General features: G+C 45.9%; 1 protein-coding gene across 1 annotated transcript in view; it reads right to left on the bottom strand.

The window, feature by feature from the left end:
• Positions 1-373: 373 nt before the first annotated feature.
• The window catches only part of rps6ka4 (ribosomal protein S6 kinase, polypeptide 4), a gene marked incomplete at both ends in the record, with an annotated part of 78,707 nt that continues 61,851 nt past the window's right edge, over positions 374-17,229 (bottom strand). Inside the window, 2 exons of the mRNA XM_084320560.1 lie at positions 374-392; positions 563-771. Coding sequence (XP_084176686.1) covers positions 374-392; positions 563-771 — 228 coding nt within the window. The remainder of the gene's footprint in view (positions 393-562; positions 772-17,229) is intronic.

The following is a 17,229-nucleotide window of genomic DNA, read 5'->3' on the forward strand; positions in this document are numbered from 1 at the left end:
ACCAAAAAGTCCCAATATGATAATATCACAATACAATAATATTGCAGTTTTAACATGTTGTGAGATCAATATCCGTATTGTGATTTGATGCTGTGATGTATTGCAATTTGTTCAGTTTTTTTTAAGAAAATTTCATTAAAAGCTGAAATATTCTTCATGGTAGTAAAATGTCACAATCAACGATACTTAGGATTAAAAAGCCATTAAAACAATTACCAGGTCAAACTCTTTCATGCAGTCTTTCCATGACTTGTTTTTTTAGAACATGATTTGACAGAACGTCCATTAAAAAGGATCAAAAGAACATGAAGCAGACTATCATCATGACTCATCACTGTATCATCATGACTCATCACTGTATCATCATGACTCATCACTGTATCCACACAGAACTGTGGGGGAACGAATCATGACTCATGACTGTATCCACACAGAACTGTGGGGGAACGAATCATGACTCTCTCCTACATTAACATCAGACGGTTACTTTCCTCCCGACTCCTCCTCCTCCTCCTTCTCTCCTGCCCCCTCCTCCTCCTCAGTCCTTGTGGGCAAGCTGCACTTTGGGGCCACAGTTTGGTTGGGCTTGGGCGGTTTGGACTTGGTGGTGGTGGCGGCGGATGAGGAAGAGGAAGAGGAGGAGGAGGAAGAGGAGCAGCTCCACCGGGCCTCGACCCCCGTGCTCTCCATCTTCAGTTTCCGCCGCTTGGCCAGGGGGGCGTTGTCCACGCTCTTCAGGAAGAAGCCCTCTCTCTTACCCCGGTTGAATGCCTGGCGTCGTAAGACAAGAGCAGAGAGAAGAGAATGAGTGCACGGTAGGTAAGTAGAGGGGCCCGAGTAATCGATTACTCAGAAGTACTCGCCGTTTCAACTGAACTCGGAAGCTGTGGAGCATGGATAGTACACAACGTTACCGCAAAAAGGTTGTTAGCTTAGCGTTATCTATAAGGTTGTTAGCTTAGCATTATAGCGTTATCTAAAAGGTTGTTAGCTTAGCGTTATCTAAAAGGTTGTTAGCTTAGTTCTCTAAAAGGTTGTTAGCTTAGAGTTATCTAAAAGGTTGTTAGCTTAGCGTTATCTAAAAGGTTGTTAGCTTAGCGTTATAGCGTTATCTAAAAGGTTGTTAGCTTAGTTCTCTAAAAGGTTGTTAGCTTAGAGTTATCTAAAAGGTTGTTAGCTTAGCGTTATCTAAAAGGTTGTTAGCTTAGCATTATAGCGTTATCTAAAAGGTTGTTAGCTTAGCGTTATCTAAAAGGTTGTTAGCTTAGTTCTCTAAAAGGTTGTTAGCTTAGAGTTATCTAAGAGGTTGTTAGCTTAGCGTTATCTAAAAGGTTGTTAGCTTAGCGTTATAGCGTTATCTAAAAGGTTGTTAGCTTAGTTCTCTAAAAGGTTGTTAGCTTAGAGTTATCTAAAAGGTTGTTAGCTTAGCGTTATCTAAAAGGTTGTTAGCTTAGCGTTATCTAAAAGGTTGTTAGCTTAGCATTATCTAAAAGGTTGTTAGCTTAGCATTATCTAAAAGGTTGTTAGCTTAGCGTTATCTAAAAGGTTGTTAGCTTAGCGTTATCTTAACACATTCGGGGCCCTTGGGGCCCGTCTAATCCCACTCTATGAGGCCAGCTTTTCATTACAAGCGTTCACTGTGCGTGAGGTTGTTTGTAGAGCTAAATCTATATTTTATATTCTTGCTATGTGTCCATTGTCATTGTCAATTGACAGTATAAACATTCCCTTCAATATGCCATAAAGAAATATTTTTTTCATCAATACGTTCCCGTTTTATAGCGTCGTGAATAAGAACTATATACCGCAATGGTCTGGGGTAATTCCTGCAAAGCTAGTTATAGGGCGCTAAGCTAATAACGTTAAATCGATTGTTGTTTCGGCCCTACACAAGCTAGAGTTAAAAATCGAAATGCATATGATCGGTATCATGTTCCACCATGAATGCATGAAAGGGGGGGGGGGGGGCGGGGGAAGTCGTTTCTGATTATTGATTACCAATAACGGCATTCGTTATTGCAACATCATACGCTGACCGGGTGGATGGCTATGAGAACCAGGCCTGATCAGACTGAAATTGACGTCAAATCGCTCTTACCTGTGGCCGGTTGGATTCCAAAAAGAATTTCGCAGTTATTTGATCGTCATCTGGTAGATCGATATGTCCATTGGCTGATGCTATATTCCTTTACTGCATACTGAATTCGGCGTCGCAAAAAGTATTCCAGGCGATCTGGTAAAGCAATAGCTTTAGGCTAACAGAAAAGCTAACCCGGAGCGAAAAAAAAGTGACACCCGGTCTGCAACAGGGGAAACTGCATTATCAAGACAGCGCCAATACCAGGATCTGGCCGGTACTGCACTTTCGGAGTCCCGATATGCCTTTTCCAGCCAACATACAGCTCCGTGACAACATCCGGGATATTAGAATGGAATAAAAACAAAAACAAGCTTAAAGGAAAACTCCAACATTTTGGGAAATTTGCTTATTTAACATCTTCCCTGGAGTTAGACAAGAAGATACATACCTTTTTTGTCTCTCTGCAAGCATTAGGCTTAGGGAACGCCTGCACCGTTAGCGTAGCTTCATCACTGGAAGTGGGTCAGACCTTTACCCTGAAGTTCCCTACAGTCACGAAATACACTCCAAAACGTTCCTGTAAACATGTTGTGACCTGTGTATTTACCACGTGGAGAAATAAAAGATAATTGAATTCGACATTTACATTTTCTAAGCGGAACTATTTTTTGCCGAACCACTCCTCTCTGGGCTCAGTGATTTCACGTCACCAGTGCTACTTTCTAACGTGAGGCCAGTGTTTGTTTACATTTTCATTTCATTCAAAGGATCCGAACCGATTGAAGTTATTATGGATACCATGACTGTGGTAAGTTTTCATTTATGTTTTTAGATGGAAGGCTGTATTCCATCTGTCTAACGTTAGCGAATATTGTGAGATTGATGAATAGGACATAACGTTGCTGGACTATCGACCTAGTTAGCCCCTTTCGTGACTGCGATGCACGGCTACAGGGTTGGGGCGAGTGAATCCAGACTTGTGGTATTATTATAACTAATTTATTGTGTAACGCTAGCCCCTTAAAATTTACCAGTCATGGTATCCATAATAACTACAATCGGTTCGGATCCTTTGAATGAAATGAAAATGTAAACAAACACTGGCCTCACGTTAGAAAGTAGCACTGGTGACGTGAAATCACTGAGCCCAGAGAGGAGTGGTTCGGCAAAAAATTGTTCCAAGTATATCTGCTTAGAAAACGTAAATGTCTAATTCAATTATTTTTTATTTCTCCATGTGGTAAATACACGAGTCACAACATGTTTACAGGAACGTTTTGGAGTTGTATTTGGAGTGTATTTCGTGACTGTAGGGGACTGTAGGGAACTTCACGGTAAAGGTCTGACCCACTTCCAGTGATGAAGCTAAGCTACGCTAACGGTGCGGGCGTTCCCTAAGCCTAATGCATGCAGAGAGACAAAAAAGGTATCATCTTCTTGTCTAACTCCAGGGAAGATGTTAAATAAGCTAATTTCCCAAAATGTTGGAGTTTTCCTTTAACACGTATATATACGTGGTTGGCCATCAAGCGTCGGCTCCCAAACACGTATATATATGTGGTTGGCCACGAATCGGTTAAAGATACTAACAGTGATTTGTGTTTGCTCATTTCCAAATTGTCACCCACTATGCGTAGCGTTCATAGACGGACATGCTGTTCCATGAGTGGAGAGACCTGCTGCAGACAAAGTGGAGGTAACACAATTATTACTAATGGATACGCATTAATTCATTCACTGCCAACAGCGATTAAACTCGTTATTGGCCACCAATCGTTGAACACCAACAACGAGTATACTCGTTATTTGCTCGTTATTTCTTTTATTCGATATTTCCATTCATTATCCATCCAGGGAGCCTAGTGTTATCATGGGGCTGAGTCTGAGATCGTTAAAGTACAATACCGGCCGCATCCTACCAGGCGGCGGTATCAAGCACCATTTGAAACCTTGTGTATTGGGCTGTGCCACACGCTAAACACTCCGGGCGATCTTTTCTACTAACCTGAACCTAGGGCTTCACCCGATCGCATTGAATGGTTTTCGGGAGCCCCGATTCATTATGCTGTGGTGGGTTATGTCGTGAGCCAAATGGACATACGATCTACCAGATGGCAATCAAATAATTGGAATGTTCTTTTTGGAATCCCACTGGCCACAGGTAAGAGCAATTTAATGTCAATTTCAGCTTGATTGTGCCTTGTTTTCATAGCCATCGCCCTGATCAGCATTATGTTGTTGTACTAACAAATGCCATTATTGACAATCAATTAATCAGAAACGACCCCCCCCCCCCACCCCTTTCATGCATTCATGATGGAACATAATACAGATCATATGCATTTGAATTTTTAATTGTAGCGTGTGTAGGGACGAAATGCCAATGGATTTAGTATAATACATGTCGCAGGCTATTACTAGCCTCCCAGGAATTACCCTAGACCGCTCTAAAACCATACTTATATTCACCACGGTATAAAACGGGAATGTATGGATGGAAAAATGATTTCTTTTTCACATATTGAACGATAGTATTGCATCCATAGCTATAATATAGAATATAGTTATAGCCCTGCAAACAAGGTGACGAACTCTGTTGTGAAGGGCCAGATTAAACCGAATATATATATTTATTTATATATATATATTTAATTGTATTTGTATATTCTCTAATATTCCCTGATATCCCTTGTATATTCCTTGTACAATATGCATTGAATATCCATTCTAGCCTACTGAACATCCCATAATAGTCTCCATTCTACTATTGGTCGAGACCTTGGTGCCAGGCTGCCATACCCCCCAGACCCAGTTCAAACGTACCGCTCAACATGTACGAACAAGTCCTAGTTCCGCGTAGGAATCTGGCTACCGCACCACTAATGGTACTATTTGTTCATAGTGCGTATATATACTGCGCTACTAAAGTAGGACTTCCCTTTTAGTCCAGTTTCTTACCCTCCAATAGAGTGACAGACGTAAAGCCTCCCCGCGACGCCACGTGTGGGAGTAAGGCCAAGTTCGGCCTACCATCGGTATTGAGACATCGTGTATATTAATATTTGAATAGTCATATTTGGCACTATATCGTCGAGTTGGACGTAGTCTATTAAGCTAATAATAGTCTATTCATATGTAGTGCTTCGTGCGGTGAGAATACTATCGTAGTCAGTACCCCCACCGTTTCGGGTAGAACTGGCTGCTTATCCAGGGTGGCCGACCCCATGTGAGGCTGCACCCGAGGAGCCCCAGAGCCGACGAGCGAGTGGACCTGCATACCGGATTATTCTACCGACGACAGCCCGCCTTCCCAGGCACGGATTATGCTTTGTATACAGTGATTATTCTATGGATAAAGACCAACACTGCCGTGTGTTGGAAACCCCCCCCCCCGGAGAGGACGACAGGTGAGGAGACGCTCTACACGACGAGGTCGCTTCACGTCTCTCCATCGTGGACCGGAGGAAGCCGGCCCACAGAGAGTCCAACTGCTTTCATCTGTGGATCGAGGATCGCTGAGGCACCGAGCCGCACAACCGTGGGTTCTCCCAGGATACCCTCGGCCAGACGGATACAGCCAGACTCTACCCCCCCCCCCCCTTCTCCAGTTGTCTTACAAGCGACCGGAATTCCCCCCTAGTGTATCCAGTTCTATAATCATTAAAGTATCATTGCTATTATTCCTTAAATATTCCAGGTTGTATATTTACCGCCTGCGCCACCAGAGATTGGACGTTCTCTATTGATATACCAACGAATACTCATTGGCCATAAAAGTGCATCCTATTTCAAATCATAAATGTAATTAAGTGATTGCTCTACATACCTTTTGCTATGTATTAATTATTATTAAACGCAGACTTTCGACTTGGTACATTTGTGTTGGATCGTTTCATCTATGTGGGAGTGTTTACCATAATTATTTATGCCTAGTACTGTGGTTGCCAGAGTCTAAAGTACAAGAGGTAGTGGTAGTAAGTATCATATCTAACAATACAGTCAGGGAATTGTACCCCTCAGTTACAATTGGTCCTTCGAGCCGGATGGTAATTAGTGTAATATTAATATAGTGTTATTAATATTGAAATGGCCTATGATGAACACTCCACGAAACGATCCTCCTAACCAACGCCCGCAGCGCGAACGACGGCTCCCTCAGTACTTAGAGGCTTACGCTGTCAGTCAACAACCTAGTCTTTAACAGTAAACGCGGTAAAACTAGAAAGTAAAAGTATGTCTAACCCCAACGCCCAGACTACCCCGACCATAGAGGCCCCTACGGGTTCTAATGTAACTGACCAAGCTCACGGTGGGGACCAGTGGGAACCAGACATGACTTCACACCCCGCCAGTACTGAAGAAGTAGTCCCCGATGAGTCCCGGGAGGAATACAACGCTACCGAGAGAGAACTCGGCACGGAAGAAGACGGGGAGAGCACCGTGGAGATAGAGCTCCAAGGCTCCGCAAGGAGTACCCCGAGGGAAGGCTCCCCTATACCACCGCCTTCTCCCAGCGAGGCAGAGAGGACCCTACAGCAGGCCTTCCTCATCAGCCTGAACGCCGCTGCTGAACGCGACCGACTGCAGATCCAGCAGCGGAGCGAAGAAGAGCATATACGTCTAGAAATAAGACGCATTCAGATGGAAGAGAATGTGGCCCGAGACCGAGCAGACAGCCAGCGAGCAGCTGCTGGTGCTCTACGGGACGCAGAGCGCGACAGACAGCAAGCGCAACTAATAGAACAGCTGATCAGACGGACAACACCCTCTCCCTCCGCCAGAGGCTCCAGGAACTCGTCTAGACACACCTCCAGGGCGGCATCCCCTAGCCGAGTAAACAACCCTGAACTTTACCAACAGACGAGGTCTATACCCCCCACAGACCACCTCCCCCCACCGGTCCAAGCGAGACCTAGCAACCGGGAAGGAGCAGCATATCCTGTGGAGAGGCTAAACCAGAGACTACAAGCACTGGATGACCTAACTGAAGACGAAGAGGAAGAGGAGGAGAACCACGCCCGACGACAGCACAGTACTCTACCGGACCAGGAGGTCCGGTACAGCCCAGGCTATACTCCCGCGGAGCTGCGCTACAGACCCCCGACTCTATACACGGGTGAGCACGACGCACGACCCGCACCGAGGAACAGCACCTGGACAAGCGGGCCATGGTACACTGCCGGTACCAGCCCATACCAAGGAGCGGGAGGAGACTCGCCTAGGAGGCCTCTCCCCCAACGCTCGCCGATGTATCCACAGTCAGCGTCATACATTGGCACGCCTATGGTACCCGACTTCACCCAAGAGAACCGGGCCCAGTATACAGAACTCCGCATGTGTCTGGAGACCATGTTGGTGGATGTATTGGATGAACGCCATAAATACGCCATCCTACTGAAGCACTTAAAGGTACCCCGCGCACATAATATAGCGCTCGCCTACGCGACTTCCACCACCCCATACACAGCAGCGCTGGTAGCACTGGACCAGAGGTATGGGCGCATATGGGATTACGTGATCCAGGAGATCCGACACATCGACCGCTTACCCCCAGCAATAGACAATCGAGCACTGGACGACCTGTCCATCAGAGTGCAGTCCCTGGTAGGGATGTTGGGAGCGCAGAGAGAGAAGGGGAGGCATGAACTTTACGCCAACTCAAATGTGGAAAGGATCTTGGAGAAGCTGCCGCCCGCTCGACAGGAGCGTTTTAGGCGGCAGAGAGACCACCGAGACCCGAATGGCCCCGAACCGAACCTCCTCGATCTAGCAGACTTCCTGGCGAGAGAAGTCAGCAGCCTACGGCTAGATACATTCGGACGGAGCACCCCTGGCTCCAGAGAAGGAACCAGACGACTAAATGATGGAAGAAGATCGGTGACTGTGATGCACCAATCGGAGTCAGTACCGAGCAGCAGGAGCCACAGTACCCCCTCCAGAACGGAGAAGTGGAAGATAGTGTGCCCCTACTGTGAGAAAGAACACTGGCTAGCGCAATGTGACTCCTTCCCCAAGCTGAACGCGGAGGAAGCAAGTCAATGGATAAAGTCCAACAAGCGCTGTTTTCGCTGTGCGCGCTCACACATGGCAGCCGAATGCCGCTTAAAGAAAAGGTGCACCAAGTGCGATGGAGCCCATCTGGACATACTTCACGACAGTAACAGACGGCGCCCTTCACCCGCACCATCCAGCAGCAAAGCGAGCGTCATGTACATCGATCCCGCCAGCAGCAGTGGAGCCCGAGTACTCCTAAAAGTAGTGCGTGTGACACTAAGCTACCAGAATAAAGTCCTGGACACTTACGCCGTCCTCGATGACGGGTCAGAGAAGACCCTTCTGCTCGCCTCCGCTGCGGCCCAGCTAGGGCTGCGGGGAAGCGAAACCCAAATGACAATTCGGACAATAAGACGAGATTTGAAGACGATAAAGGGCGAGAATGTCTCATTCTCTATCGCAGCAAGCGGCCAGCCTGAGCGACGGTACCAGATTACAGACGCTTTCACCAGCCAAGAAATAGGACTGTCGCGGTACACATACCCCGTCGCCAAGCTGATGGAGAAATATGCACATCTGCGCAAGTTACCGATCCCGCTCATAGACAATGCTATGCCGACCCTGTTGATAGGCTCCGACCATGCAGACCTCATTGTCCCGATAGACCGGGTTCATACCGGACCCCGAGGCTGTCCTGCAGCAGTCGAGACCCGTTTGGGATGGACTCTCCAAGGCCCGCTCGCCAAATCTCTCAACCGAAGTACAGCCACTAGATGTCTCCACTCCCGAGTCACAGAGGGAGAAACCGCACTCCTGCAACACGTAGAGCGGCTATGGACCTTGGAACAAATGCCCTTTAAGAACGGAAAGAAAGACATTCGCTCTAAAGATGACATTTACGCCATTCACCTCCTCGAGACAGGGACCAAGAGAGTCCCGGTCAACGGCGTGTTGAGATACGCCACGCCACTCCTGCGGCGAGAAGGAATGCCTACTTTCCACGCCAAGACAGACGCCACAGAACGGTACCTGCTGAACACGGAGCGGCGCTTAGCCAAGAACCCCGCTCAAGAGAGTGTATACCGCGCTGAGATTGAGAAGCTCATCACAGCGGGACACGTCACAAAGATGGACATTAAAGAGGCTGACCAGACCACTGAATCGTGGTACGTGCCTCACCACAAGGTCCATCACAACGGTAAAGACCGCATAGTATTTAACTGCAGCTACCAGATCGGATCCCAAAATCTGAATAAAGAGTTACTGCCCGGTCCCACACTCGGCCCCTCCCTACTCGGCGTTCTACTCCGCTTCCGCCAGGGAAAGGTGGCCATCAGCGGGGACATTAAAGGAATGTTCCTGCAGGTGAGATTAGTAGAGGAGGACAAGCCCCTGTTACGGTTCCTATGGAGAGAGAAGCCAGGAGATGAGCACCCAGCCATCTACCAATGGGAAGTCCTCCCCTTCGGAACGACGTGCAGCCCCTGCTGTGCTACATTTGCACTACAGAAACATGTAGCAGAGGACCCAGCAGCGGACGAAGAGGTCCGACACAGCGTAAAGAACAGCTTCTACGTAGACAACTGTCTACAAAGCCTTTCAACCCAGGAAGAAGCCGAGGCTCTCCTGATTAAACTCCGTGCCTCATTGATCAAAGGCGGCTTTGATCTCAGGCAGTGGGCCAGCAGCGATCCGCAAGTACTGCGCAGCCTCTCCTCCGAGGACAAGGCAGCCAGCAGCGAGACCTGGATGGCTACAATCCCGGGAGAAGCCCAGGAGATGACCCTGGGATTGGTGTGGCGATTCAAAACCGATTCGCTTCACTACAGACACAAGCCCCTGACTACGGAGCAGGGAAGGCCGGCGGCGGCGCCGACCACCAGACGGAGTGTGTACACAACACTCGCCCGACAATATGACCCGCTAGGATGTATTCTACCGTACACCACCAGGGCAAAAATGATTGTACGAGCATTGTGGGACAAGGACCAGGGCTGGGACGACCCCATTCCCGCACACCTTGCATCCACCTGGAGAGAGTGGGAGATGGAGCTCCACTCACTCCCAGGCGTTAACATGCGCCGAAGCTACTTCCCACCCACGGTGAGGCCAGAGACATGTAAAATGGACTTACACGTCTTCAGTGACGCCTCAGAGGTCGCATACGGATCAGTAGCCTACTTGCGGGCCCAAGAAGAGGGGGGAGAGATCTACACAGCATTTGTCCTCGCCCGCTCGAGAATAGCCCCACGCAAGCAACAATCTATCCCACGTCTAGAGCTCTGCGCAGCCCTAGCCGGAGCGCACCTAGCCACGCTCATCCAACGTGAGCTCACCATACCGGTGTCTAGAACAATCCTGTGGTCAGATTCCACGACAGTACTCGCCTGGATCAAATCGGACTCATGCAAGTACAAAGTCTTCGTGGGAGTCAGAGTCACCGAGATTCAAGACTTAACCGAAGAGTTAACCGGAGAAACAGAGTGGCGCTACGTTGATACAAAACAGAACCCAGCTGACGTCATCACCCGGGGAATGCCCCTAGATGACCTCACCCGTCGCAATGTCTACAGTGACGGCCCAGCATTCCTAAAGCTCCCGGAAGGAGAGTGGCCCACGCCTATCCCGAGGGAAGCCAGTCAAGAGGAGGCTGAGAATAAGAAACCTATGTTCTGTGGATTGAGCACTGTTATCTCCGCAGACCCCAACATAGATGATTGCACTACCATAGAGAGTGCACAACAAAGGACATTCCTACTGCACTACCTACCGTCTCTACAGACCCGCCAGAAGTGGGTAAAGGAGAGAGACAATTTGACAGAAGGAACAGTCGTCATGATTATTGATCAATCACTGCCCAGAGCTATGTGGCCGGCCGGCCGCGTAAGCAAAGTGATCACCGGTGCCGACGGCAAGGTCCGAGCAGCTGAAGTGCTTGTCCAGGGTCGCACTTACACCCGTCCCGTGGCGAGGCTCATAGGACTGCCCCGACTCCCAGACACAATCGATGATGACCATGACCCTATAACCCTATGACTTTGTGAAGTTGACTGACCCCTACAGCAAACCCTTATGTGTAAATAGACAACGCGATTAATCTGTCTCTGCTTAACTGATTAGGTCTGGGACCAATCAGGGGGTGGCTGTTGTGAAGGGCCAGATTAAACCGAATATATATATTTATTTATATATATATATTTAATTGTATTTGTATATTCTCTAATATTCCCTGATATCCCTTGTATATTCCTTGTACAATATGCATTGAATATCCATTCTAGCCTACTGAACATCCCATAATAGTCTCCATTCTACTATTGGTCGAGACCTTGGTGCCAGGCTGCCATACCCCCCAGACCCAGTTCAAACGTACCGCTCAACATGTACGAACAAGTCCTAGTTCCGCGTAGGAATCTGGCTACCGCACCACTAATGGTACTATTTGTTCATAGTGCGTATATATACTGCGCTACTAAAGTAGGACTTCCCTTTTAGTCCAGTTTCTTACCCTCCAATAGAGTGACAGACGTAAAGCCTCCCCGCGACGCCACGTGTGGGAGTAAGGCCAAGTTCGGCCTACCATCGGTATTGAGACATCGTGTATATTAATATTTGAATAGTCATATTTGGCACTATATCGTCGAGTTGGACGTAGTCTATTAAGCTAATAATAGTCTATTCATATGTAGTGCTTCGTGCGGTGAGAATACTATCGTAGTCAGTACCCCCACCGTTTCGGGTAGAACTGGCTGCTTATCCAGGGTGGCCGACCCCATGTGAGGCTGCACCCGAGGAGCCCCAGAGCCGACGAGCGAGTGGACCTGCATACCGGATTATTCTACCGACGACAGCCCGCCTTCCCAGGCACGGATTATGCTTTGTATACAGTGATTATTCTATGGATAAAGACCAACACTGCCGTGTGTTGGAAACCCCCCCCCCGGAGAGGACGACAGGTGAGGAGACGCTCTACACGACGAGGTCGCTTCACGTCTCTCCATCGTGGACCGGAGGAAGCCGGCCCACAGAGAGTCCAACTGCTTTCATCTGTGGATCGAGGATCGCTGAGGCACCGAGCCGCACAACCGTGGGTTCTCCCAGGATACCCTCGGCCAGACGGATACAGCCAGACTCTACCCCCCCCCCCCTTCTCCAGTTGTCTTACAAGCGACCGGAATTCCCCCCTAGTGTATCCAGTTCTATAATCATTAAAGTATCATTGCTATTATTCCTTAAATATTCCAGGTTGTATATTTACCGCCTGCGCCACCAGAGATTGGACGTTCTCTATTGATATACCAACGAATACTCATTGGCCATAAAAGTGCATCCTATTTCAAATCATAAATGTAATTAAGTGATTGCTCTACATACCTTTTGCTATGTATTAATTATTATTAAACGCAGACTTTCGACTTGGTACATTTGTGTTGGATCGTTTCATCTACGTGGGAGTGTTTACCATAATTATTTATGCCTAGTACTGGGTGGCCAGAGTCTAAAGTACAAGAGGTAGTGGTAGTAAGTATCATATCTAACAATACAGTCAGGGAATTGTACCCCTCAGTTACAGACTCCATTGGTTTAATGCGTGGCAGCGGATAGCCATATCCCGGAAACAGCGTGGCAGCCAATGAGTTAAGCATCGCGTATATTGCTGTGCATTGTTATTGTTGCTGCCATGCTCTTGAACACATTCGGCGCCAGACCCGAGATAAGTCGGGTTAACTCGCCAATGCGCTGGACGCCAGACCCGAGATATCTCGGGTTTTGGTCGTTTTTTCTTTTATTCGATATTTTTTCATTATTCATCCACTGACCTCGGTCGGTGCTGCCATAGGAAAGGATTTTGAGATCGCCAAAGTGCAATACCGGCCGTATCCTGCTAGATGGCAGTGTCGCCCACCGTTTGAAACCTTATATCTAACCCTGTTATACTCAAATCCCTCCGGGCGCTATATTTAGACGGAGCAGAGTAAATCGCTTCATCCGACCACTTCGAAACGCATCTGGCACACTCGATCCATAAGTTGTGCCAAATGATGTCCGGGACCAGATGGACACCAATACTGGAAATTCGCAATCAGACAATTGGAATATTCTTTTTGGAATACCCCCGACCAAAGGTAAGGACTATCTGACATAAATTTCAACTTGATCCAACAATGTTTTCATATCGATCCAGCTGATCAGCGTCTGTAGTGTTCAACACGAATGCCGTTACTGGTCATCAAAGCATAAGAAAACGACCCCCCCCGCCTTTTCATGCATTCATGATGAAACATAATACCTATTATATACATTTGATTTGGAAATAGTAGCATGTCCAGGCAAGAAACGCCAACGCTTATAGTAGAATACACGTAGTGCCCTATAACTCCGCGTTTTGATCCCGGATCACTCCTAAACTATACTTATATTCACCACGGAATAACGCACGAACGTATGCATGAAAATATTATCTCTTTTTTGCATGTTCGACGGAAGAAAGTCACTGTCAAATGACTATAGTATTGTCTCCATACCTATAATATAGAACAGGGGTTCCCAAAGTTTTCAGGCCACGACCCCCGAAATAACGGTGTCAGAGAGCCGCGACCCCCACTATTATAGGGGGTAAAAAATACTTTTATTTTTTTTTATTTTTTTTATGGCAATGTATGTTGAAACATGCAAACATTCAAACGCACACACACTAATAAGCATTGGAGGCTTTTAACCAGGGCCGGACTGGGGAAATCATTCAGGCCAGGAAATATAGTGCGAAATATAGCCCCAGTCAGGCCACTTTTTAAGCGGGGGTCTCAGGGTCCCCCTACCAGGATTTTTTTTGTTACAAAGACTTAATTTCCTGCATTCTGGTGCAGGGATTTTTTTATTTGTACCCTTTAAATGCCAGTGTTTGTGATGGCATCACAAATTATTGTTAAAAAACAAACTAGCATAAGTATGATTAGCAACAACACTGATTTTGATAGATTCTGTTTTTTTGTAATCTCAGGTTGAAAAAAAATACTCACTCTTACCATAAGGGACTAAATTGTCCTCTTCAAAAACGCCATAAAAATATTACTAAATGTTGAAATAATTTACCACTTTTTCTTTCATAAATCTTTTATTCAACTTCAGCTCTGATCATAACACCACATATTCAATTGTGACCAGGTATGGACTTCAGGGTCATGTTGAGGGATCTTCAATTTTTTTTACATATTATGAAAGTACAGATTCATACCTTCAAAATAAGCCATCACTTGAACATTTTGGTTGGATACTTTTTTTTTTTTTTTTTACTTTTTTTTTTTTTTTAGCGTTTATCGCTTTTTCTGGTTAAGCATGACCGACAGAAACAGGTTGAATGGGATATAGATCAGGGAAAGACACTGAGAAAATACGGCGAGTCCGGGAGTCGAACTCGTGTACCCCAGATCCGTGATGAGCATGGTTGTCCCAGACGCCGAAATAGCGCCGATTTTTATGTCACTCATTCCATAAGGACGTAGAATAAACATTTACAATTTTTTTTTAAATGGTCCATTTGCATGTTCTTGGTATCTGAATCTAGGGACATATATGGATCAGTGTCAGAAATAGTGTGTCTGTTACTAGGCTTGAGTAAATTGTAATGAACCAAAGGAGAATATCAATTCTATTTAAAAAAAAATTATCTTTGACTGTAAATAACACCATGCTAAAATTGACCAGACCTGAAAAATCTAAGCAAATGAATAAAGGGAAGATGATTAAACAGAAGGTTTTGTAGATACAGTACTGAATTCTGCCATCTTTTTTATAATGTAAATTTCTCCACCATTCTTCATCATATTGCAACACCGTTTTTTGCAAGACGTTCACAGAAAGGTAGAGAAACTAACTGCGTTCTGTTTTATGGCAATAACGTTCAGGTTTGTGGGAGATAATCCCAAAAAATAAGAGAAATTAAAAAGTAAATTCAGAAGTCAGATGATTGACAGGGGCTGGTGTGAGCTGGGTAGGGTAGTTTTTCGAAATTTGAAAGCCCTGAGTCTCTTCCTTCAAAAGACTACACTCACTTTTGGCTGTGCCACTTCCTCCTGTCAATATGCGCCGGTTTCCGACTCAATGCCCTGAGATTTCTATAATCTTATATTTCACTAATAACAGTTAAAATAATTGGTAAACAAACATAATGCTGAAAATATACACTTTTACTGTATATCTCGGGCTTAAGAGGTTAACCCTGTGAGGCCCAAATTAAAAAGAAATTAGCAACTTCAGAGGCCAGAGGGTGGGACATATAAACACATTTACTATCAAATAGCATTGTGAGGCTGAACAACAGGACCAATTGACTATACATGTGCTTAAAGGGGAACTATCTTATAAATGGCTTTTTTCAGTGTTTACCATTGTTTCTTAGCTATGTGGACTTATATTAATAGGATATATGTCTCTAATTCTCATATTGGCGAATTCTTCCAATTCTCCTCTCACAATATTCACCCTCACTGAACTGAGTCATCTGAAAATGTGCATATCTGTGATGTCAGAGATTTCTCAGCTGCATAATAATGTGGCAGTTGATGTGGCAGTTGGCACCAGGCCACACAGTGGTTGGAGCCCAGCCTCAAAACGGCTTAAGATCTTGAGGTAGAAAAATGCGTTTTTTAGTACTTGATTAGAAATACAAAACAATGCATTTTTTTTGAAAAAAACCTAGGTGTTCCATAGACTCACAGGAATTGTGTAAAAGTGCCCAAATAGTGAAAGAAATAGTAAAATAGTTCCCCTTTAACATTTTTTAAATAAACATTATTTTTTTAAATGGCTAAAAGTGATTTTGTAATTTTGCAACCGTGGGTCTCACAGGGTACTTTTAACCCTGTGAGGCCCAAATAAAAAAGACATTAGCAACTTCAGAGGCCAGAGGGTGAGACCTATAAACACATGAAGGGTGCCGTGACTGAAAAGAAAAAGGTTGAGAAACGCTGGTATATGGTGTGGCTCTTTGTGGTACCACAGTCATTTTTTTGTGGCTCTTAGGCCTCGTCCACACGAACGCTGGGTTTAATGTAACCGTGATTGTATGTGCGCAGTTGCACTGTTCGGCCACACACAACCGGGGATTTGCTACACTGCAACCGCGGTCTTTTGAAACCGGTGGCCAGGGTGGAGTTGTGCGGTTTTGCAGTTGCGTGTGGGCATAGCAACCGAGGTTATTCCCAGTGTTTACAGCAGAGCTGTCGCAATTATTCCCCATGTTCACGGCAGACCGCGGGGTAGAGAGATTAGAGCAGAGCCAACTACACCAGTGTTTACAGCAGAGCTGTCCCAAGTAGCATTATATGAAAATGATTGTAACAAACTTTTGTTCAAAACGTATCGTCTGTGTTGAAGAGTGTTGTGATCGACTGATGTCTGTTGACGCTCAGAGTAAACATGTAGCTGCAGCTAAACTAAACTCATGTGTTGTCAAGTTATTGTTATAACTTATAAGGAACCCAGTCCAGACTGCATCCCCTTAACAATTGTTTGTATTGAGCCGTATTGTATTGTACCCATTCTGCAATCTGTTAAATAACGTTTACATCCATTTCATATCGGTAACGTTACTTCTTCTTCTTCAGTTAATTAATGGCAGATCGCGACCCAACAGGAAGTTTAGTGAGCGTTCAGTCTTTTCTGATTGGTTGAAATGGCCTTCATGTCTGAACAACATCGCCGCCTACTGCTTTGGCATTGTATTACATTGTACTAAATGTATCGGTTGCTGGGTTCCAGCTCTGCCCGTGAGTACGCAGTTATACACGGTTGTCCACCTGTGTTCACCGTGTGGACGGAGTTTTATTTTTTCAAACTTCGGTCATATTAAATCCAAACTCTCGTGTGGACAGGGCCTTAGTCTCTGACTGGTTGGCCACCCCTGCTCTAGGGCAATTAACACCTGGCAGCTTTCCAGTCTGAGGCCCTTTGTTATTACAATGACTCTGTCTTGTGAGCCTGCAAACTGCAAACAACACCCAGAGGATAAAGGAAAAGTCATGATAGTTTATTTAAAAATTAGTGTGGTAGTGAAAGGTTAACCTTCTGTAGTGTGGTAGTGAAAGGTTAACCTTCTGTAGTGTGGTAGTGAAAGGGTTAACCTTCTGTAGTGTGGTAGTGAGAGGTTAACCTTC

This window comes from Notolepis coatsorum, assembly GCF_963971535.1.
Source record: "Notolepis coatsorum genome assembly, chromosome: 8".
Taxonomy (NCBI): Eukaryota; Metazoa; Chordata; class Actinopteri; order Aulopiformes; family Paralepididae; genus Notolepis; species Notolepis coatsorum.